This window comes from Athene noctua, chromosome 2 (genome assembly GCF_965140245.1).
Source record: "Athene noctua chromosome 2, bAthNoc1.hap1.1, whole genome shotgun sequence".
NCBI lineage: Eukaryota > Metazoa > Chordata > Aves > Strigiformes > Strigidae > Athene > Athene noctua.
This window is the reverse complement of record NC_134038.1, coordinates 140,437,431-140,460,171: the sequence shown is the minus strand read 5'-3', so window position 1 is coordinate 140,460,171 and position 22,741 is coordinate 140,437,431. Positions and strand designations below refer to the sequence as shown.

General features: G+C 40.1%; 1 protein-coding gene across 1 annotated transcript in view; it reads left to right on the top strand.

Annotated features, from left to right (window-relative positions):
- The first annotated feature begins 16,154 nt into the window (after window positions 1-16,154).
- Window positions 16,155-22,741, top strand: part of HIBADH (3-hydroxyisobutyrate dehydrogenase) — an 85,670-nt gene continuing 79,083 nt past the window's right edge. The window contains exon 1 of the mRNA XM_074898081.1: window positions 16,155-16,273. Within this exon, the coding sequence (XP_074754182.1) occupies window positions 16,192-16,273 (82 nt within the window). The 5' untranslated portion in view covers window positions 16,155-16,191. The remainder of the gene's footprint in view (window positions 16,274-22,741) is intronic.

Sequence of the window (22,741 nt, the reverse complement as noted above, 5' to 3'; positions counted from 1 at the left end):
TAAATATTTCTAAGGATGTGGGAAGAGCTATTTCTTATCTATATTCTCCATTTCTTCTCTTCACTGCTCTTTGCTCTGTATGACCTGATAAAGGGCTGTCTAAGAGTCACAAGACACTGTTCTCACGTGGGCTGGGACTTGGAAAGAACTTGGGGTTTACAATCACTAGCTGGGGAGTATCAATGTTGGTAAGAGTAAGCAGTTTTGCTTTCATTTAACACCATTATAATGCTGGTTTATGGGAATATAATGGGAAGTTTGAAATAAAGATGTTCTTTGGTAGCGAACAAAGTTTTTACAGCGAATGCCTGGAAAACAACCTGTTTCCTAATTTAAAAAAAAAAAATCCCCAATTCTGAGGTTCTTAGGAAACTTGAGGTGTTTCTGTGCTCAGTTCATAAATGTTCATTCAGTCAAATGAGTTAGTTATGGATTAGTCATAACTCAGTATTAAGTTATTCTACTGCTAAATGCATCTGTAAAACACTCTGCATATGCTGGTTGTCACATGTACAGCATAAATATTAGGACAAATAAATAAAGAATAATTTTGTATTTTCTTTACTTATATCCACAGTTGTCAGGAAAAAAAAATTTAAATTCTATATCTTAACCACGTATATATAGTGGTTATAATCTGAAAATTTTTCTTCAGTTATTCAAATTAAGAACATTTCTTACTGAAAAAAATGTATGATTTATTAAGTGTTCTCGTGTATGTATTTATATCCTAAGTTTAGATGGCAATCTTATCCCTCTAGAATTTATAGCTGTTCGACAGGAAGACAGTGAAAAGCCTGTTCTCATTTTGTTATTGCCTCATTGAGAAATAAAGGACTTTACCCAAATGGACAAGTTGTGCACAGTGATCCCAGGATCAACAATCAATATGCTTGTCCTGGAACAAACAAAGATTTGAATCAAGGAAAATGTGATTGGAACTGGTGAAATTCATCCACGTGATAGAAATATTTTAGAAAATGTGCTCTGGAGTAGAAAAAAAACCACTATTTCTCTAACTTTGCCTGCATTCTCTGAAAAATATTTAAAATTGTAAAATAAAAAAGTTTAGTATCAGCATTTATAGTGAATCCTTAGCCTTGTGAGATTCTCTAACGCTAATACACTAATTCAATTAGAAAAGCTTATTACAGGTATGATGGCAATAATCCTATCTCCTTCAGACTTGATTTTCACCTTTCCAACCCCACTGGTTTCAGTAACAGCAAACCGTTTTCATTCAATTCAGTATTTTACAACAAAGGGTATACTTCTCATATGTACCAGAATTGCACTCTAAGCGTGTAGAATCAGTGTTTAGACACTATTTGGTGGGGTTTTTAAGAAAAAAATTGTGAATGTCAAGTATCTTTTTGATGCATTTCTCCATATATATGTCATAGTATCAGAACCATGGAGGTTGGAAGGGACCTCCAGAGCAGGTCAAAGGAAAGCATGTTGCTCCGGGCCTTGCCTGGCCATGTTTTGAATGTCTCCAAGGATGGAGATTCCACCATCACTTAGAGAACCAATTCCAGTGGTTGATAACACTCATTGTAAAAAAGTTTCTTTATATCAAATTGGAATTTCCCATATTCCAGTTTTGTCTCTTGTCCTTTCACTGTGCACCTCTGAAAAGAGCTTGGTTCCATCTTTTCTACATACTCTGCTTACCTGGTTGTAGATAACAATAGGGTCTCCCTATGGCCTTCTTTTCTTAAGACTGAAAATATCTGTTTTCTGTCTTTTTTGTCTATATGTACAATTCCCAAAGAATGTATGTCTCATTTTCTTGGCAAAATACATTTCACCAGGGTATTTATTTGTAAATAAAAAGCTGGCAGGGCCTTTTTTAGTGTCTCATTTTCTGAAGTGTATAAATATGAGGACAAATATACAATGGCACATTACAATTGTGGTTTTGATAGAAATATTAAATAAGGTTAAAACATATGTGAAAGCAGTAACTGTATTTGAACATTACAAGATTCCAAAGAAGTTTGAAATTCAGTCTGGGTAGTAAAAATTCCTCTGCTTTCTAATTATACTGGGACTTTCTTTGTCAGGATGAGACTAGTCCCTCTTCAGGAATGAGATGAACGAGGAATAAAAACTGTAAGCAGCTAACTGGAATTGCCAGAGGAAGTGTGGGGCAATTACAGGCTCCCAGGGAACACAGTTTTGCATGTTTGGAAAACATTTACTATTTTCATAACTACACTATCTTTTTAAATCTGTGAGCTCCTTTAGCAGTTTATAGTCTTGAAATTAGAAATGGGTCGCCATCACATCTGTTTAAGCTTGGATATATTTGAACTCTTATGCAGATCCAGAGCCTAACATTTTTTTCTGTTTACTTTCTGTGTTACAGCCTGAACCAAAGCCATGATGAGTTTTGGATCCAGCCCTAAATTCTCCCCCTGAGGGCCATCTTTGCTTTGTATGAGTGACAGAAAAATTATATATTTCTAGGTTTTATTACCAGAGAAAGGTACTTTATGTTGTGGATATTCAATCTATTGGTGTGACATGATGATATTGATGAAGTGTGGTAAGGAAATGCTTCGGTTCTAATGATTTGATTTCATTTTGGTTTGACTCCTATTTCAACACTCCCAACTTTTAAAAGTATGGCCCATGTGAGATGTAAAATATATATATCGATGTCACTAATCGGAAGCTCTTTCTGGTCACGTTGTAAAGCACACTTAATCAACTTCTTTAAGATCATGTTACAGAAAGCTATTAACTATACTCCTAAAACAGTTAAATAGTTATAAATAATGTTTTATATTATGGCTGACAACATTGAATTGCCCAGCGTTTAAGGAAATCTAATCACAGGGCATGCAGACTTTGCCTTCCAGTAAGATGGTGTGGCAAAACTTTGGAACATATTAGAAATCACATACTATTGCTAACATTTCCTATTAAGGAGAAAGCCTCCCTCTGTATATTTTGGATTTCTTTTCCAACACTTAATTGCAGCTGATGAAGAAAAGCTATTCAAAAGCTGCCAGGATTTTTAAATCGGTATGAGTGAGATGGGTGAAATTTGTAGGTTTTCCCAAAAGAGTATAGGTGAGAGCAGACATGTAAATTTTGTATGTGTGTGCATGTACGTGTGTGACAGAGGAGAGAGCAAGAGCTTACTCCTAAGGTGTGAGACTTGGCAGCACTGCACTGTACAATGGGCACAAGAAACCGCATGTCTGTAAATGACCGCATTTGAATTGCTGTTATTTCACTGTTGGGTTACTGTATTGTTAAAGTGAAAAGGAATGTTTTTAATAAATGCAAATAATGAATTAAATGTTTGCACATACTGAAGCTTTACTCCCTGGTGTGTAATTAATATATGTGCACTGGAGACCTAGGTCTGGGGGAGTGTTTCATTTCTTATTTATGATGTTTGTGAGGTTTTTTTTTTCCTTCTAGCATACCGCTTACTGGCATACACAGAACTGCATGTAAATGACCACTGAGTAGGTGTCACTTAAATCTTAGCAGATATAGAACAGGTAAATACCTTTGTTTGGTATGCTTTGGTAGATTTACGGTTTCTCCCAGCCTTTTATCTTTGCTATCTGAATGTAATAGGAAGCTCCCAAATGACCAACATTTTGGTTTCAGAGGCAGGAAAACTGCATGTGGCAGGAAACAAACAAGCAGTGAGATTTCAAAGTACTTGTACCTCCAGGCAGAGCGCTTAACCCTGAGGGACTGAAAGTAGAAAGACACTTTCCACAGCTACCTACAGTGTGCTTCTTGTATCCCCTTCTGGGTCCCCCTCCACCACCAGCTGCCACTGCTGACATCACAGAAGTGTCTGTATACTGTATCTGCAAGATGCTTGGCAGCTTTCCTGTTTTCTCATAATGGTATATATTTTTCTCAAAGTATCAAAGAACACTCCCATCCCTGGAAGTGTTCAAGGCCAGGTTGGATGGGGCTTTGAGCAACCTGGGCTAGGGAAGGTTTCCCTGCCCATGGCAGGGGGGTTGAAATTAGATGATCTTTAAGGTCCCTTCCAACCCAAACCGTTCTATGATTCTATGTCTGAGTCCTCACACTAATGCTGTCTTCTGCTCCCCTATCCTGGACCTAGCAGTTCCTGTGTCTCCACCACTTTACTAGTTTTTCTTGTTCCTTGGCTCCCCAAGCAGCTGCATCTGTCACATCCTGTGCTCCAACCAGGGAGCTTGGTGCTGCTCCAGAGCTCCCTGCCAAGGCCAGTACCACCTGACTGATGCAGAAGTTCATCCTCATGCTTGTCTCGCCACCAAGGAGAAGGGCTGTCAGGTCACGTAGCACACTTGTGAGAGATTGTGCCTGGTGTGGGACTTGAGACAGAGAGCGACTCACCCTGCTTTTCCCCATAGACTCAACATTCAGCTTGGAGAGGGGCTAAACCTCTCTGTTGTTCTTTGTACAGAAAACTTCTTGGTCAACAGATCTTGAGTCTAGGCTCTCACCTTCTCCTACTGTTTGAGTTCTGAAACTCCTACATTCTGAGTTCTTAAATTTTATGAAAATATAATAACCATATTGTTACATACATTATGTACAAATCAATTACTAGGAAGCACAGTGCTAAAATTAAAATTTGTCTTTAATCCTTCCCCCTGATTATTTGTCACTCTATTTTGTCTATTAACATTGTACAGAGAAGAGTATGTTGAATTTGCTGTGCAAATGTGCATACAGAAAGTAATGCAGTCTTTCTGTTTTTATTTAATCAACACCAGTTAGAAATGCAAACTATATTTTTACCACACATATTCTTTTTTTTAAACTTTCATACCTTTTCTTATTTCACAAATTAATTTCCTCATACAAGGACTAATTTTAAAAGGCAGAATACTGCAGTGCTTATTACATTTCTACAACTTTCTACAAAAAGAAACATTTAATAAATGGCTCTCTGTTTTGCTAATAAAAATTTTACATTATAATGTAGCAAAGTTAGAAATATTGTTCAAAGTGTGGTTGCATGATCTTGTGTTTTGGAACTGGATTCTTTCAATCAAAATATAATTTACAGTATTAACATGGGTAACAACTCTTTTAAAACACGGTAGTATCACATGGCATTACTTGACTACATCGCAAAGGATCTGTTGGGCCTGTAGTAAGTGTTTTGTACACAAACACCAGTTAGAATCTGTTTTTACAGTGTGTATTTCCGTTATCTCTACTGGGATATGTCAGTGGGCAGCGTTTGGTCTGTATATCTGCATGTTTTGAATATACTGTGTTTGTGCTGAAGGAGACTTTTTAAGGCTTTATGAAACTGCCTGCTAAAATCCTACCACTGAGACCTGACTGGGCTTGTCAACACTATCTGTTACTAATATTGCCTGTAAGTAGTGCAGTGTTTCCTTAAAATTGGGTGATAGACACCAAGTTATCTTAACAGTTTTTGAGAACTTTACCCATAATAAGCTGCACATTGATATATACACATTCATTTTAGAATTCCCAGAATCCAGGCATTTTTCTCCCTGTTAGAAGAGATGCCAAAAGCAAATTCAATTTGTAGCTCACTCTCTCTCCTTCCCAGACCTTGGGACTTGCGGTCCCTATTCTACTGCAGTTAGTCCATTGCCAAGGGAGAGGTCACTGGCTGAACATTCTTCCTAGTCCTCTTCTAAATTCAAATACAGTTAGACTTAGTTTTTGTTGTATTAATCACAGGGTTGCTGGGGCCAAATCAGCCCATTTGCCAATGGGGTTTGCACAGGCTTCCAAGTGGGATGAATTTTTCCCCACAGAAGAGCAGATCTCATGAATTACACCCACTGGATGTCTAACATCATCCTGATTTAACATTTATATATTGCTTTTTGATCATTTTACACTCAATATTTCACTTAGAAATCATTTATATCACAACTGTACTTGGCCCTCAGTATTATTAGGTAGCATGAAATATACTCAGTGATGGTATGAAAGCTATTTCCAATAGGGCTTATGAAGAACAGCTGAGCAAGTACGACCTTCTGACCTCAAAGTGTTTGTTTACTGGGAACTATATTCCAGTTCTCTACATTTAATCTGTCTTGGACCAGGCTGACATTCCCCTGCTAGATTTATTGTATCTCTAGAGGCTATTACAAACACAACATTGTCACTGCTTATATAATAAAATGATAATAGGATTATATTACTCTAGTGATAGTGATACATTTATGTTCATTTTTAACAGTAACAAACCAAAGTTTGATTTCATGTTCAGTGAAGATAATGTGTTACGGGGGGGTGGGGGGACGGGACGGGGACAGACACAACAGATACACCATTCAAAAAGTATTTTGCTTTCAAACAAATCAGTCATGAAAAATATTTTTTATTTCTTCTTATTTGTAAATCAAAGTATCACTTTGTATACGAGCAGGCATACTGTGTCAGTTCTACAGAAATAGTAAAAATGAGGAAGTCTGACTCAGAAAACTCATTTTCCTAAAACAACAGCTCTGGATTTTGGAAGCTTGTCATGATGTTTTTTTCTTGTGCATCTTTTCCTAGAATTTGTCAGATATCAAAAGACAGGCACAACAGACCAGATTTGCATTTCAATTATATTTAGTTATATACAAGGTGTCCGGAGTAAATTAATTTGTTATTAGTGGTAGTATTGTTATTGTTATTTTTATTATTACGAGTGGTACTAATGGTTATTATTGTAGCATTAGGCTTAAAATCAAAGCCACGTTTTAGTTTAGGATTGTGTGCTTTCAGGGGAGACTCTTAAATGTCTTTCTTAATTAGATTTAACTGGTTACATTTAGTCTCAACAACATCTCGATCTGTGTAATGTAAGCTCTTAATTTATCTTCCAGCTTAGAAAACAAAAATCAAATTACTTTCTAACTTCTCTAAGTTGTACATTAACAAAAGGTTAGTCTTTTCTTATTTTAAGAAAGGAAATTACTGCATCTTTCCCCTTTTTTTCTCCTCTCCTTTTTTTTTTTTTTTTTGTTTGTTCTGGTAGAGCTCTCATACTATAAAGCTGATCTTTACCAAATGATCCTATTGTTTTGGTGACCAATACCCTAGCAGCTCTGCTTTACTGGAATTCATATGACAGCTAGCACAGGTGAAATAGATGATTTTTTATGAACCAAGCAGTATATTCCTTCTAAAAAGTATTGTTATCTGATAGTTTCTGCTGTAATTTTTCACTGCAGCTGACTATTACTTTTCTTAAGTACCGTTACTTAAAATTAACCTATTAAAATAGTCTGGAGTAGGGAAATGCATTAATATATACAGAGATTTAAAACAAAATTAATAATAAACAAGCTATCCCATAGGTATGCATGCTACGTGGTAAAATTATAGTGCTAGACTTAACATGTAGTTTGTATTTAGAACACTTAAATGTTATATAAAATGCATTCATCTTAAATTTTCAATAGGGCAGAATGGAGATTTGTTAAAATAAAGATTCTGCAACAATTGCCTCATGTTGGTATACATTCCAAATCTTTTTATTACAAATTCCTTTCAAAAATCTTTCAATGGACAAGACAGTCTAGGCGACGCACGCATAACAGACAGTACAGGACCACTATGGCAGTAGTTTTGTCTTTGTGTGGAACAGAAGAGATATTTTTCATCCACATTGATTTGTGCACTGCTCTTGTAAAGGTCTTCTCTGTCCATTTGCATATGAAGTTGATATTTCCTATATCCTCAATATAGCCAAAATTCCAAAGGACTTAAATTTATTATTAATTTCACTCACAAAACATATAAAATTAAGTTGAAATTTTGCAACCAACTATAGAAAGTAAAATCTGGTTCTTTTATGTTCTTTTATGTTGAATTATATTACTTAAGTAACAGTGTCTCCCCTTCATCTGCAGGAGGATATGTCCCTGGTTTCTAATTCTTCTAGCAAGCCGGTGATGAGGAATATCCCCTGATGCACCTTGCTCCTCTGGGGACCTTACGTTTCTTCATCTAAAATCAGGAACAAACTTTTAAGAATGTCAATAGGAGCAAGTTCACCTCCCATTATGGAAAAGCCAAGACTTTGCTCAGGAGCATGCTACACAAAGAAAATGTTTCTGAAGCAATACGTGCTTTACACTTTGGTGTAGGAAAACCCAAGGACTGAGTTAGTGCCTGGATTCCTCTTTCTATGTCATAAGGAGGTTAGTTTGAGGTTTTATCAGAGTAATGTGAGGTTGATGCTTTTAGACTGATATAGATATGTTGATTAGAAAAAATGTAACTTTTTTTCCTGTGTTTTATATGCATGTGTCTTTTCCTGGGCAATAATTACCTCATTCTTACACAGACTCCTTAAGTTTGAGATCAACTTTCCATGTAGCTTTTCCATATTGTTTTTCCCTGTTACCCTACCATGTTCATTTTCTCTTCCTATGTCAATACCCCATAACTGGCAGAAGGGCACTGAGTGACTGTTTTTATACAATTCCCACACTAATCACACTATATGTAGTGCATTACAGATAGAAGTAAAAATAAAATTACCATGACTGATACAAAATATTTATCATATGTAGCAATACTTCTTTTGGAATTTGTTTCTTTCTTCAGCTGTTTTTACAAAAGCTGTTCATCTAAATCTGAACCAAAGTCATTCTCCTCTTTGCATTTCTATGTCGTGTGAAATAAGCATGTAAAAATAAGCTATTATACACAAATACTGACAGATTCTAAATCCATTAAAATAATCTTAAACATATTTTTCAGTTAAAACAAAAATGAAACCAACCCCAAACTGCTATGGGATGCTATACAGATAACTGTCCTTATATTTTACATTTTTTTGTTTCAGTTCTCCAAATGGAACAGCTCTATATTGTTCATGGCACAACCTATATGCAGTCACACACATACAACATCCTACTTATTTGTAAAAGAAAGATAGTAGTGACTGAAGTGGCTCATAATCAGCACTGCAACACGTTCCATTTAGCAAAATGCTGTTATTAAAAGGACTGGTTCTTTGGATGAAATCTCTTCAGGGACTTTGAAAAATCCACAGCATTTCCCATGAAATCAGGCTAGATGAAGTATCTCTATTGCATTCTAATTGGGTGGCATTTTGAAGAGAACTTGAAGGGGATGATTGAATTCTTCTAAGAAATAGGTACTTGAATCTTTTCAGCTCTTCTGAGAAACCCAGTCTGTACAGTCTAGTTTAAACATCCTGATCAGATTTATCAAATCTGAAAAGAGGGCAAAAACTATAGTGCTTAGCTGAACTTGGTATCAATTAGTACATGTACATATGCACTGGTGCCCTGCAGTAGCATGCCCATTCTAACATTCACCTGATGTCCCAGCGAGATGCAACTGCTTTCCAAACTACAGTACAAATGCTTCTGATAAAACAGACAGTAACTTTTCATACCAAAACAAAGTTTCTATGTTCCTCCAGGGCAATACATTCCCACAGAAGCCTGGAATTTTCTTCCCTTTAAGTATATGCAATATTCCAAATATTGCATATATTCAGCTCATGGTTGATTACTAAATTACATACTGCTGCAAAATATATCATACAATTCAGCAAGAAATAAAGCAGTTCAGGTTACACAAGGGTTTTTTTCTGTAGGCAAAAAATAACTACTTGCATTGCTGCTTACACATTCCAGTTAGTTATCTAGCAAAGTGCACACAGCTAGGAAATGATCGCTGCCCTGTGAATCCCAACTCAAATATTTACAAGCTTGAAAAATGTCATATTATGTTGGACTCAAGGTCCCTCTAGCCCAGTAGTCTGCCTCCAGCAGTGACCAGTCAGAGAGGAAGTACACAGGAGTATTTCTCTGGAATGCTCTCCCAGCTCCAACTATTTGCAGCTCAGAGATTCCTGAGCAGCTCCATTGTGCTTTTATTGCATTTTACAAACATTATGAAAGCTCTCCAATGCAGAGAAGTAAACACAACAAATGCAAGATGAAAGGTTAGGAAACACAACAAATTTAAGATGAAACGTTAGGAGGAGGAATGAAACACTGTAGGCTTGGCTGTTGGTTCATTTTGATTCAAGTCTCGAATGGCTGTTGCATCCACTGTAGTTTCTTTTGGCTACGCTAAGCAGTGCTAATGTTGTATTTAAATACCACTCTGCAATGAGGGTCCCACTTTATAGGTGTCATATGCCTGTGACTCTCGCTAAGTTCAGTGAAAATTGTGCTTAGTTATCAACCCGGACTATAAAACTCCGTGTCCTGAAAAGGAAATCTCCCAAAGGTAATGGAAAATTTAAAAAAACCCTGATCAAATGCAATCACCCTGCAACGAGTTAAAGTCACAGGCAGGCTCTGAAAGTGAATCCAGATACCCTTAGCATAATTTAACAGAGTGCATATATTTCTCTTTGCTTTCAGAGGTTCCTTATTAAGGGAAAAGAATTCCTTAAATCTAAGAAAATGCAAATTGACAAAAAAGTACTATAAGTGTTCTGTATTTCTAGGGGTTATTTTAATTATTTGTTTTGGGTTTTATATGAAACCTTAAAAGCAAACTTAATGACCTCATTTTCACCACCAAGAATGAAAATAGGAGTCTACTTCACATTATTTTCTGTTTATTACATGTTTGTTTGTATTTCTTTACATATCCTGGAACTTAGTGGGTACAATGTACCAACAGGTAGAAAGCTACCTACCTATTGATGTACTGTAGTAAATCAAGAGCATCTGCTTTCTGTACTATGAGTGCTCTGATGAGTTCTTATGTTTTAACGTCCACGTTACAACATCACAAATGTTATGGAGCACGCCTAAGGCCTACACATACTTCTTACAGGGTACGAAAATAATTCTCAGTCACTTAAACACAAAGCTCTACATTTACAACATCACTAAGCATTCATTTGGCACAATGTAAGTAAATTTACACAAATTTTTGATGATCTAACAAGTTGGGATACAGGACCATGCAGTATAAAGCTACTGTATCTTTTTCCTCACAATTCTCAGATCCTGGAGAAATATTCCATCAGCAGCCTACAAAGCAAGATGATACAATTAACTATGCATTAATTATAGTAAGGCAATGTGGCTTAATGAACATGGTAATACTGGTAATGGTTATATGATAATGAGAGTCAAGAAAGTTGCATTTTCTTTCCCTTTTCTGTGACTGACGTGTTGTATGACACTGGGAATCTCATCTTCCCATGACCAATAGTTTGGCTTTACATTACCAATACCCAGTAGTTTAGGAGATGATTTAAGAGCTTTCTGTCCCACTCATTCATTCCACCTTAGCCCATTCAGTCCATCTCGGGCGAGGACTAGTGTGCCAGTGCAAGCATTTGTTGGGTCAGACTGTAAAACAGATGAGTGAAAGGACGCAGGTTAACAGGCATACCTGATAGGGCCATAAATTGTAATACAAGGATGGGGATGTGCAGCTGGGGCAAAAGCAGTGGAAATTTTTTAAAAATCCTGCTCATTTCACAGGTCCAGTATAGAAAGCTGTCAAAAAGCAATTGAACAGACTGGACTGACTGGGGGGGAGCTCCTGGTATATAGCTAGGTTTGGGGAGCAACAGTGACTTAAATGGCTTTGGCAGCTAAAGAATCAGTTCTTATAATGGCATCTATACTCTTTTTTATAAAGCACTGTAAGATCTACGGATGAAAACAGATATGTACCCATTATATGTTTACTGCTTGTCATTCTCACATACAATTTGTACACTGTTGTTTTTGATGTGTTGGACAAATCGAACTCTATCTACACTAGAGCAACAAGCAGGCTAGCAAGTTTTTCTTCAGAAAATAGTTCCTTCCTGCCTATAATCAGTCAGATATCATGAGGTCCCATTTTATGCCTAAATCATAAGGTTGGCATTACAGCTTTCAAGATACAATACACCATTGACAGAACAAAACTTTAAAGCCAATTAAATGTTGGCAATCTTCCTACCATTGGCAAAAGCACACTTGTTAACAGTTCGCCTTTGTGGCATGTTTGCAGTGTAATCACTGATTTCTGGAAAGCTCTTTTGGCACTTCAAGATATTTTAAAGTATCTAATGAATTTATTTTTATAGATGATTTTAGACTTTACCCACATCACTTTAAAACACTTTACTTTAAAAAGTAGAGGTTGTATACACTCAGATGAGGTATATGTCCCCATTCTTAACACAAGGAAAAAATAATAATTTGCAGAACCAAGCTATACAAATAATTATTTATTTGCATTTTAACTAGTTAAAAAAATCAGAAATCTTCACATAAAAATCTTTATGAAACACTATCTTACTAGGTGTGAGTAAGGAGATACTGCTGCTTTGTTGGAAGAAAACAGAACATTTTTATCCTTTGTTTTAATATAAGTAAAAGCTTTCATGGCTAATTACTTAAAACAAAAGTATTTTGAAGTTAACAGAGCTTTTTTCTTCATTTTCTGTGGAAAGAATGTGATTAGGTTGGCAAAGAAATAAACATAAAACCCAAAATTAACTAGGAAGGCTTAATTTATAGTGAGATAAACTTTTACAAAAGGCAAAATTATTTTTAACAAAATGATCTAACTTTACTATAAGCCCACTAAAAGTTCAAACATCACTAGAGGGCATTTTGGAGAAAAAAACTCAGAGCAACACTATTTAATTTTCTCCATTCTGCAAACAGTCTGCAGTATGATAGCCCTGGCACCATCTAGACCTACAAATGCTTCCTTCTCATACTGGCTACCTTACAAGTACTAAACTTCTAATACCAGTTGTATCAGCATTCATTATGTGAGCAGAGATTCCATTTAATCTAATCTGAAGGAATTTCATCTGTCTGCAAAAACATGTTCTGTACAAAAGCAAGGTGAAAACTATATCAAGATAATAGTGGACATGTCTGTTACAATAAAGTTTATTCACAGGTGTGTTTGCAAAGTAATATAAGGCTGTCTACTACTTTTTATCAATAGGACTCTCTTTTTTCCAGTTTCTCATGCTTTGTTCGGAAGTGATTATAATGTATTTTTATTATGCTGGTACAAAGTGAAATCTCATCATATACCTCTTAAACAAAGAATGCTTCATTTATGCCAAGACAAATAAAACCCAATTAGACATGATAAAGGTCTAGAGAAAGATGCAGCTATGCAGGTAAAGCCGCATCTTGTAATGAGAGTTAAAAATCTGAATGCAAGGATCACACTGAGTGTAGCGTTACACTCTTCACTTGATCCATCTATGTACTCTTAATTCCCCCCAAAATAAAATTAATCACTTTTTTAACTCAATTCAGACTTGATAGGAGTCTACAGCCAGTTGGAAGAGGGTCAATGATTCTGAAAATGTAAGGCAATGAAGAAACAGGCTGGAAGGCAAAACACCTCTGTTTTCAAAGTTCTCTGTGATTATGTGTAAAATTCAGGTTTTAATGACTTTCGAAGACCTTATTTGGACTATATCTCAGTACAGCTTTCTGCCAGCATAGCTGCCTCGATGAGGAATCACACCTCTTCTCATCCCAGCAAAATTTGTGCTCGAGATGGTTGTCAACCTCGTCACCACTGAGGAGAAAAGCAAACATAGCTCAGTAGCTTCATTCACTTGGCACTTTTCAAATGGCATGGTGGAAAAGACAAGTGAGCTTATGAAAATACTGGAATATATGAGTCTCTGGGGCTTCAGATGTTTTGCAAAGAGCTAGCAAATTAAAGAGTTTCTGGTTTTGTGTGTCTGTTTCCATTGCCTTAGCTGCAGGGATCTTTTTTCTTCCCAAGTCATACTCTGTCTCAGTGCTCAGCTGAGAGGCAATGAGTGAAAGAAGCAACTGGGTGAAGGTATGAGACCAGCCTGTTGAGTGGTAGCCCTCACACATGCTAGAGTAAAGCTTCTATATAACCACAGCCTTCTTCACGGCTCACAAAATTCCTTTATGTTGAGCTGAGTTAATTTAACTGTGTATCATCCATGGCTTTATAGGGGCAAATATAAAAAAAATATATCATGGTACTGATAGAAGAGCTAAGCTCATATATAGAGCCTATTCTTTCTGTGCTAACATATAACTGAGTGAATAGCTGACTTTGTGAGACCTGAGATCCATTTCTGATGATTATATTCTCCCAGAAGTCTGTAAATGATACTACATAACTAAAAAAAAGCTCTTACCTAACAAGAGTAACTTAATGACTGAGGGAGTACCCAGCATTCCTCCAAAACAAACTAAGGTAAGTTTTTCTGTCAGGAAAATAAATTATCTATTTTATTCAAGGGAGATGAGCATGGCAGTTGCAGGATTGGAGCGGAAGCCTTCCTCTGAGTAAGTAGCATTCACCAGCCTGCCCTCCCTCAGAGCCTGGACTACTCCCTCACACCTCTGAATGACCTGAAGCTCTCCCCAGCCTGCCAGCAAGGTCTCCAAGCCCTGTCAGACGCCAGGCTGCGGGTGAGCAGCACAGCTCTTGCTAGCTTGTTCAAATACAGATCTTACTGACGTTAATAAACCCTGTGTTAGCACTTTGGGAACTGCACTCTGAGCACAACTGTATTGGGTTCGCATGTCAAGGTTTTGGTAGCAGGAGGGCTGCAGGGGTGGCTTCTGTGAGAAGCTGCTAGAAGTGTCCGACACAGCCAGTGCCAGCCGGCTCCAAGACGGACCCACCGCTGGCCAAGGCCAAGCCCAACAGCAACACAGGTAGTGCCTCTGGGATAACATACTTAATAAGGGGGAAAAAATTCTGCTCAATAGCAACTGCAGCTGGAGAGAGGAGTGAGAATATGTGAGAGAAACAACTCTGCAGACACGAAGGTCAGTGGAGAAGGAGGGGCAGGAGCTGCTCCAGGCACCAGAGCAGAGGTTCCCCTGCAGCCCGTGGTGCAGCCCCTGGTGAGGCAGCTGTGCCCTGCACCCAGGGAGGGTAACGGTGGAGCAGATCTCCACCTGCACCCCGGGGAGGACCCCACGCTGGAGCAGCCCCAAAGGAGGCTGTGACCCCGTGGGAAGCCCACGCTGGAGGAGGCTCCTGGCAGGACCTGGAGAGAGGAGCCCACGCTGGAGCAGGTTTGCTGGCAGGACTTGTGACCCCGTGGGGGACCCACACTGGAGCAGTCTGTTCCTGAAGGACTGCACCCCATGGGAGGGACCCATGCTGGAGCAGTTTGTGAAGAACTGCAGCCTGTGGGAAGGACACACCTTGGAGAATTTTGTGGAGGACTGTCTCCTGTGGGAGGGACCCCACGCTGGAGCAGAGGAAGAATGCGAGGAGTCCTCCCCCTGAGGAGGAAGGAGTGGCAGAGACAACTTGTCATGAACTGACCAAACTCCCATTCCCCATCCCCCTGTGCCACGGGGGGAGGAGGTGGAGAAAATTAGGAGCAAAGTCCAAGAAAAAGGGCGTGGTGGTGGGAAAGTGTTTCTAAGATTTGATTTTTTCATTATCCTACAGTGATTTGATTGGTAACAAATTTTTTTTCTCCCCAAGTCGCGTCTGTTTCACCCATGATGTTAACTGCTGAGCGATCTCCTTGTCCCTGTCTTGACCCACGAGCCTTTCAATATGTTTTCTCTCCCCTGTCCAGCTGAGAGCGGCTTTAGTGCCCAGCCAAGAGTCAACCCACCAGAGCGATTAAGCCAGTCATAAGCTCCAACGCTTATTTGCCATCTGACTAGTCAAAAAACAGTGCGAGGCGACCCTTTCCCTCCCCCCGAGGGCGCCGTTCACACCATGCTGCGGGTACCTCAGCCCTCACACCGGAGCCGGCGTTCCCACCGTGCTGCACCACAAACGGTCTCCGCCAAAAACCCGGCCCCGCTTCCTTCCCTCTCCTCAGCCAAGTGTCCCTCCCGGCGGCGACGCAGGAAGGAGCGGCCGCCGCGGGCAGGCGCAGGCCAGAAGGAGGGCTGGAAAGAAACCCCTCCCCGGGGCAGCCGCGGGCAGCGGGATGCAGCGCCCCGCCGCCAGCTCCGCTGCCCCAATAAGAGGCCCCAGCTCCTGCCCGGCCCCCGCCCCGCCCCACCCCGCGCTCCGGCTGAGCGGGGCGGGGCCGGCCCCATCAGTCAGGGGGCGGCGGGCGGGGCCGGCCGGCCGCGGGGAGGAGGGTTTGCGCTCCGATTGGCTGGATTCTGCCAAGCGGCGTCTGTGGTTGGCTGGGGCAGCTGCCGCTCAGAGCGCGCGGGCGGTGGCGGCGGGCGGGGCGGGCGGCGGCGGCCCGGAGGTCACTCGGCGCGGGTGCGCAGCATGGCCGCGGCTGTGGTGCTCGGGGGACCTGCGGGCTGGTGGCGCTGGCACAGGCGGGTGCGGGCCGCCCGCGCGGCGATGGGTAAGGACCTGCCCCTCCCCTCGGCTCCGCCGGGCGGTCGTTGCCGGGCGGGGAAAGGCCGGGCCTTTTCCAGCGGCTGGGCCGGGCAGCGCTGCTGTCGCGCTGCCCTTGGCGGCCGCGGGCCCTCCGCGCCCCACGGGCCCGGTGCAGCGACCGGCCCCGCGCCTGGGATGTCCGGGAGCCCGCCCCCCACACCACCCCCCCCGCCGTGGAGCGTCCCCTTTGAGGGAGCCCCCGGGGGAGCGCGGGGGGATCAGCGCAGGCACGGCGCGCTCCCGCGAAGCGGCTCCCGCTACCGCGGTATTCGAGGCCGTACCGGAGCTTTGGCGTGGCTCAGCTCAATAAAATGTTTTCACTCGTTTGCTTAAAATAGCATGCCTGGAAATTATCAGAGCCCGCAACAGTTTCCTGTGGCACCAGTGACATTTTAGCAGTACCTGTTACCTACATTTGGGCCGTTCAACCCTCTCGGTCATTGTGTCCGATTATTTTCCTTCAACTGAAGGTAAATCCAGCGGCACTTCCACCTGTCCCGGATCCGCAGGCACTCACTCGCACATGTGGTGGACTGGTGAGCAGTGAAAGAGCAAACACCTTTAAATGTCCTGTCAGTGCAAGGGAAGGAAGAATGTATTTGCAGAACTGGACCTAGACCTTTTCCCTTTTCAGAGTCCTGAAAAGCACGCTACTGTTTCCAAGTAGTTTAACTGCTAAAGTAGATGATTGAAAATATACCTTCAGTAGTCTTTTCAGTGTCATTTCGATAGCAGTCTGTTGCTCGTGTGTGTCCCTATATAGTTAGGCTCCCAACAAACAGGTGAAGGTTTTTCAAGTAGCAGAGTGGAAGAGCTGTATTATTTTCAATGATATATGGTTCTAAAATATTGACATATAAGAAGGTATTTCAGGAATTAATTACTTTTAAGTAAGCAACTTTTAAAAAGTTGTAATTCCCCTTTAAACCTCATTTAAACTGATCAATGAAAAACGTTTGACACTTAAGTTTTGAAATGAGCTTTCAGTGTTATTTTTGCTTGACTGTCCCTTTTCTGCTAATGCATGATTTTTTTAAATAGTTGCAGCTCTGTTGTTGCACTAAGTAGTAGCTCAGGTGCAGCAGGCATGTTGGTCACATGCTAGTCAAGTTAAACACAGGAGACCCATTTGTGTATTTAGTACCTTTTGTGATACCATAATTGAAAGCGGTAACTTTCAGTGTATTTTGAACTTTCTGTGCACAGTAGCTGTCAGATATTTCTCTAAGAGCTTTGAAATCTGCTGTCTTGGTCAATATTCCAATGGTCATGTTTAATGTCGAGAAGATAGAGGGGATCTGGCTTCTTGATGGTGAGCACTGGTGTGAAAAGCAATCCAAAACACTACACTGGCCCTTAAAGTTGAAAAATATATTTTGTCTTTGCCTGAAGACCTGAGAAGGACCTGTGGCTAAGTCAAAGGAGAAATTGTGAGTCTCCCAAAAAACTTCCACAGAACGCAATTTCACCCACAGGGTTTAAGCTCTGACTTTCTTAGTCAGTAGTGACTGTGCTGAAAGTCCTGCTGACTCTAAGAAGTCTTTATGGGATGAAGGTCTATGAATGCATTAAGCCTTCTTAACTGCTAAGCTCTATTGCTTAGTTAGATGTCAAGGTTTCCCCATCTCTAATGCATTTATTAGGTTTGCCATCCTTTTCTTCAGGTATGAGTAGTCTAAAAGTTGTCTTTTGAGTAATGATTTCATCAACTGTCATTCTGAGTGAAACGCCATCCTAGTGAAGGAATTCTACCAGCTCTGAGAGCTGTCCAACACCACAGCTTGGTTGGTGAGCCAGCTGTCTTTGTTCACTTATTGAATGCTCCTTAGTTACTTGGTCAGTTGCTCTTTGCAGCTGCCGCAGATCATGATGGATTTTTTCTTCTGTATGTTTATACCAGAGGCTGTTAAATCATCTAAGAGGAAAATAGCTGAGGGCAGGTTTTGGAGGAACATCTTGTGTATGTATGTTTGTGTATTAGCAAGTTGGATAGAGACCATTGATCACCATCTTGTGATCTGCACCGGGCAGCCGCTGGCAAAGGTGCTTCATGGAGAGGGTGTATGTGACCTTACTTAGAAATACATTTTTGATGGATGTGGAAAAATCCTTCCTGGGGACTGCTAGGTGGGTATGAAGGTGTGGGTGTTTAGAAGGTCTCGTGGCTGAGAAAGGAAGATTTTTCTGGTGAATGAAGATCATCAACTGAGGGAGCTGTTCATCAAAGAAGACAGTGAAAATGTCCTTCAAACAATTTTGGATGAGTGGTAGGGACCCGTTCAGTTAATAGCTAAATAGTACTTTTGTTGATGAAGGAGCTGTGTTTGAATTGTCAAATGATTCCATGCTCTGGTGCAGAGAAGCATTAGTTACTAAGCAAGGATTATGACAGAAAGACCTGCTGCTCAGAAGTCCAGCACATTACTTAATTAAGGGATCAAGTGTACATTTGATATTCTTTTTAGATGAAAAGTACTTCCTACATGTTTTTGTCTTTAATGTATTAGCAAACATTTAATGAGGCATAGCTACAGATAAGAAAAATGAGGTAAGAAGACTCTGACTGTTACAAGATAGCACGTCTGTTTTTCATCAGCAAATCCTTACAGAGGCAAGGAAAAGCAAGTGGGATGTTTTCAATGTAAAGCTGGCCAAATGTAGAGTCTTGTAATCTTCTTAAATTATGATTTTGGCAGAGTGCAGTTCTCAAAATCATTGCATAACCTTTAAAAGCCTGTGACCCTGGGGCAATTTAAATTCCATTGGCAAAGCTTCTAGGAGCAGAAAGACCTGATTCTGCCCGTGTACAGCTGGCCTCTCTAACTTCTATGTTTCTCCATCTAGTTCCCTCCAGGATCTAGTTCAGTTTTATGAGCTTCCATAGAGAAGTCTGCACAAAGCACAGAAGCTCTCTGATCCTTTCTTTCAAAGCAGGAAGGAGAAAAGGGTTGGTGTCTTCTGTTGTACCAGAAAGATGCTAAATCAGTGGTAAAATCCTTTACTTAGTGGCTCATACTGAATTGTCATCATGTTTCCCTCTCCTTGTCAGGTTACTTCATATGCAACTGTACTTTCACATTAATCCCTGAGCAAAACCAGCAACTTCAGTAGCTCAGCTTCCTCTGGGCATCTTCCCATGCTCCTGTTAAATCTCACCTACTGGGTTAGAAAAGAGCTCAAGATTCACTCATCCAGAGAGATCAAGAATATTAATATGACTTGCAATATGACAGGAATATGTGGGCTATTATCCCTTGTACGAGATTTATTAGTTTCATTTGACTGTGGAGTTAGGGATTCCATCCCAGGAGCTAGACATTTTGGTGAACATGGTTCAAAATAGATTTTATAAAGCCAAAAAGTAAATAACATAGTTGAGATTACAATTTGAGAGTTACTGGTTTCTCAGTCCTGTTTTTGGCTAGTTAGACTGCTTTCCCTCAGAGTACAAGTGTACTGGACCTTTTCCAGCTCTACTGTCTGTGGTCCTATCCAGCTATTAGTTTCTTTTTGTTTGAATACAAAGAGATGTCTTGTGCACTGTGTGCAGTCTAGTATTTGCAGTGAATTCAAGGCACCACTGGAGCTGAAATGTTCTTGAAACTGTAAGAGTCTTTACTTTGGAGGATAATGTAAACTGAAATGTAAACATCTGAAATGATCTAAACTTGTAACCATCAACATTCAGATTAAAAAGAAAATTGCTTTCAGTATCTTTATATAGAAGCTTGAAAAGATGAATTTTAGGTCGTTGACAGGCCAGGTATTCTAAGGACACAATTGCAACCTGTGCATTTCTGATTTTACTGCCTTAATGGATGTGTTTTCTTCAAGAAAAGGCATTCAGAGATTCATAAATTCTTGCTGATTTTTAAATTAAATTATTTTAAAGGTAAAATTCTTGTGAAATTGTTCCAAGTGTTTCTGTTGTACACTGACTTTTCAAAACAAAACATTTTTATCTGTATTGTCTGTAAGCAATATTCCCCAATATGGCAAGAGTGTCATAAATTGATCCTTCTCATCCGTGGAGTCTTCTAGGCATGGGCCTGCATGTTCTCTCAAGAGAATAATGAAGAATGTCCTGGAAAAAGCCTGAATTCTTTGGAGTCACTGTAGCTGTAGCTGGTTTTGCTCACAATTAACTTGATCTGTAGATTAACCTATGTTGCTGGTTCTGTTTCCAGTGAAGGAGAATTAGTTGCACATGGTATCAGTGATTATTTTAAAAGTAGCTTCTATTGCTCCTACTTCTGATGTTCTGTTCTGCTCTCTGTTAGAAGTTGAATGTGGACTGGGCATTTTTCCAGCCATGATTGCAGCAGGTTACTGTAGATTTTATGGTTGAAAGTAAAATGGACGCAATACCATGGGGACAGTTTCTGCAAATGCTTATACAATTGATGGGATTAGTTAAGTGTACGTGTATGTGGGTTTGCAGAATATCAATCCTTAGATGTTTGAATTATACAGTTATTTCAAAACAGAGCCTGTGTCTTGTATCAAACGGTAAACAGTGCCTGGATATTCAAGCTGGATGTTGCTTTCCATGATAGCACCTGTGGAGTTTCATCTAATGCAAAGATGTGAAAAATCATGTCGTCTTAAACATCCTCTCTCTGGCAAACCCCCACTGTCTTAAGCAGTCATTAAAAAATATGCCGTGATTCTAAATGCAGTGGATTCAAATTTAATTGTGATCAGCTCAATTAGGTATGTCTGTGAGCTAATTTCATCTGTCCTTTAAAGAAGTTTTCCTGTATTAGACTACCTGGGGATCTGGATGTTTTTCAAAGCTGTTAATCAATTATATTATTTTAGAGTGACTAATTTAACACTAGGCTGTGAAAAGTTAAACCAAACTAAGAAGCTAGAAACTGAATCAGGAATTGGACTATTTCCCTAATGGGTCCCAATTCCTGTGGATTTTAATATGTTCTAGTTAGTGCAGAACGGAAAATGATCCCTGATTTGTGAACTAAGACAAGAGAAAATCGACAGAGACAGACAAAAGGGGAAATAATAGAATACAGTGATACAAAACTAATAATACCAAATAGCATGTCACCTTGTTTTCCAGCATAACTGCTGTGCCTTCTGGGGATATTGCAAAATGAAGATTTTTTTTAAGGAAGGCCTTATAGTAGAAGAATGAGTTAGTTTCATGGATGTTTGCATTGTGAAGAGCTGCCTTAGGGAAGTAATACAAATGCTTGTTGGCAATAGGCTTGTCATTGTAGTCCAGTTAGTGGTTGATGTCTTAATAGTAGGATGTGATGATAGCCATGAAAAGTCATCAAAGCAAAGCAGTCTTATGTGATGTGGTAGAGAAAGGCAGGATGCAGGGAAGGAGTGGCAGAAAGTAGCATGGGCAAAATGCCCTTCTCAATTCCCCGTATTTCCATGAAGCTCAAGGCAGTATTATGTCTCTTGAGGCAGATGGCCAGATTCTGAAGTAGCTGACATCTCCAGTATGATGAAGGAGGAATCAGTGAGATTTAAGCAGATCATAGATGGGTCTTCTAGGCTGTACGTGTGAGTGACAGGCATCACTGCTGGTGTCAGCACTGATACAGAAAAAAGGTATCAAGAAAGATTTCTGAAGATGATTAAGATATTTCCTGATGTTTAGTCTGAGGTGATGGTTAGATGCCCATGAGATGGTGTGAGAAAAGAAGGTATCAGGATAAAAGCGAAGAGTCTACAAGAATGAAAGACATGATAGCCAGATTTATGCTTCTGATGAGGTTACTTGCAATTCACAGAAACAAAGACGACTGAGGTTTGGAAGGAAGGCTAACTTCAAGGTTAGGGTGCTTCAAGGTTGCTCCAAGGATGGAGGTTCCACCACTTCTCTGTGCAGCCTATTCCAGTGCAGAACCTTTCACCTCATCGGGGATGCTTTTGTTATTTCCACTTAGAATTTCCCTTCCTGTAGCTTTTGGCCATTGCCCCATTCCCTATTGTTGGGCAGCTCTGTGAAGAATCTGGCTTCACTTGCTCTGTAACTCTTCTTCCCTCACACTCCTTAGGTAGTAGAAGACTACAGTTAGTCTTTGCTTCTCTAAGCTAAGCAAAGACAGTTCCCTTGGCCTCTGCCCACACACTATATTGTCCAGCTCCTCAGTCATATTACTTGATGTCTGCTGGACTGTCTGCAGTTTGACCACATCTCTTGTATATTGTGCTGTGTAGACTGGAATCACCAATTTCTTTGACTTTTTGGGTATGCTCTTGCTAATATAGCGCAGTATGCCATTAACCTTGCAGCAAGGATACACTACTGACTCATACTCAACTTGTCTGTGGGAATCCACAGGTTCTGCAGAGCTGCAACCTGTCTAGAGAGTCCTCAGCCTGCAATGGTATCTCCTGTGCTGAGTACAGGACATTGTATTGTCTTTCTTGAGCTCTGGAGGCCTGCTTCTCCAGT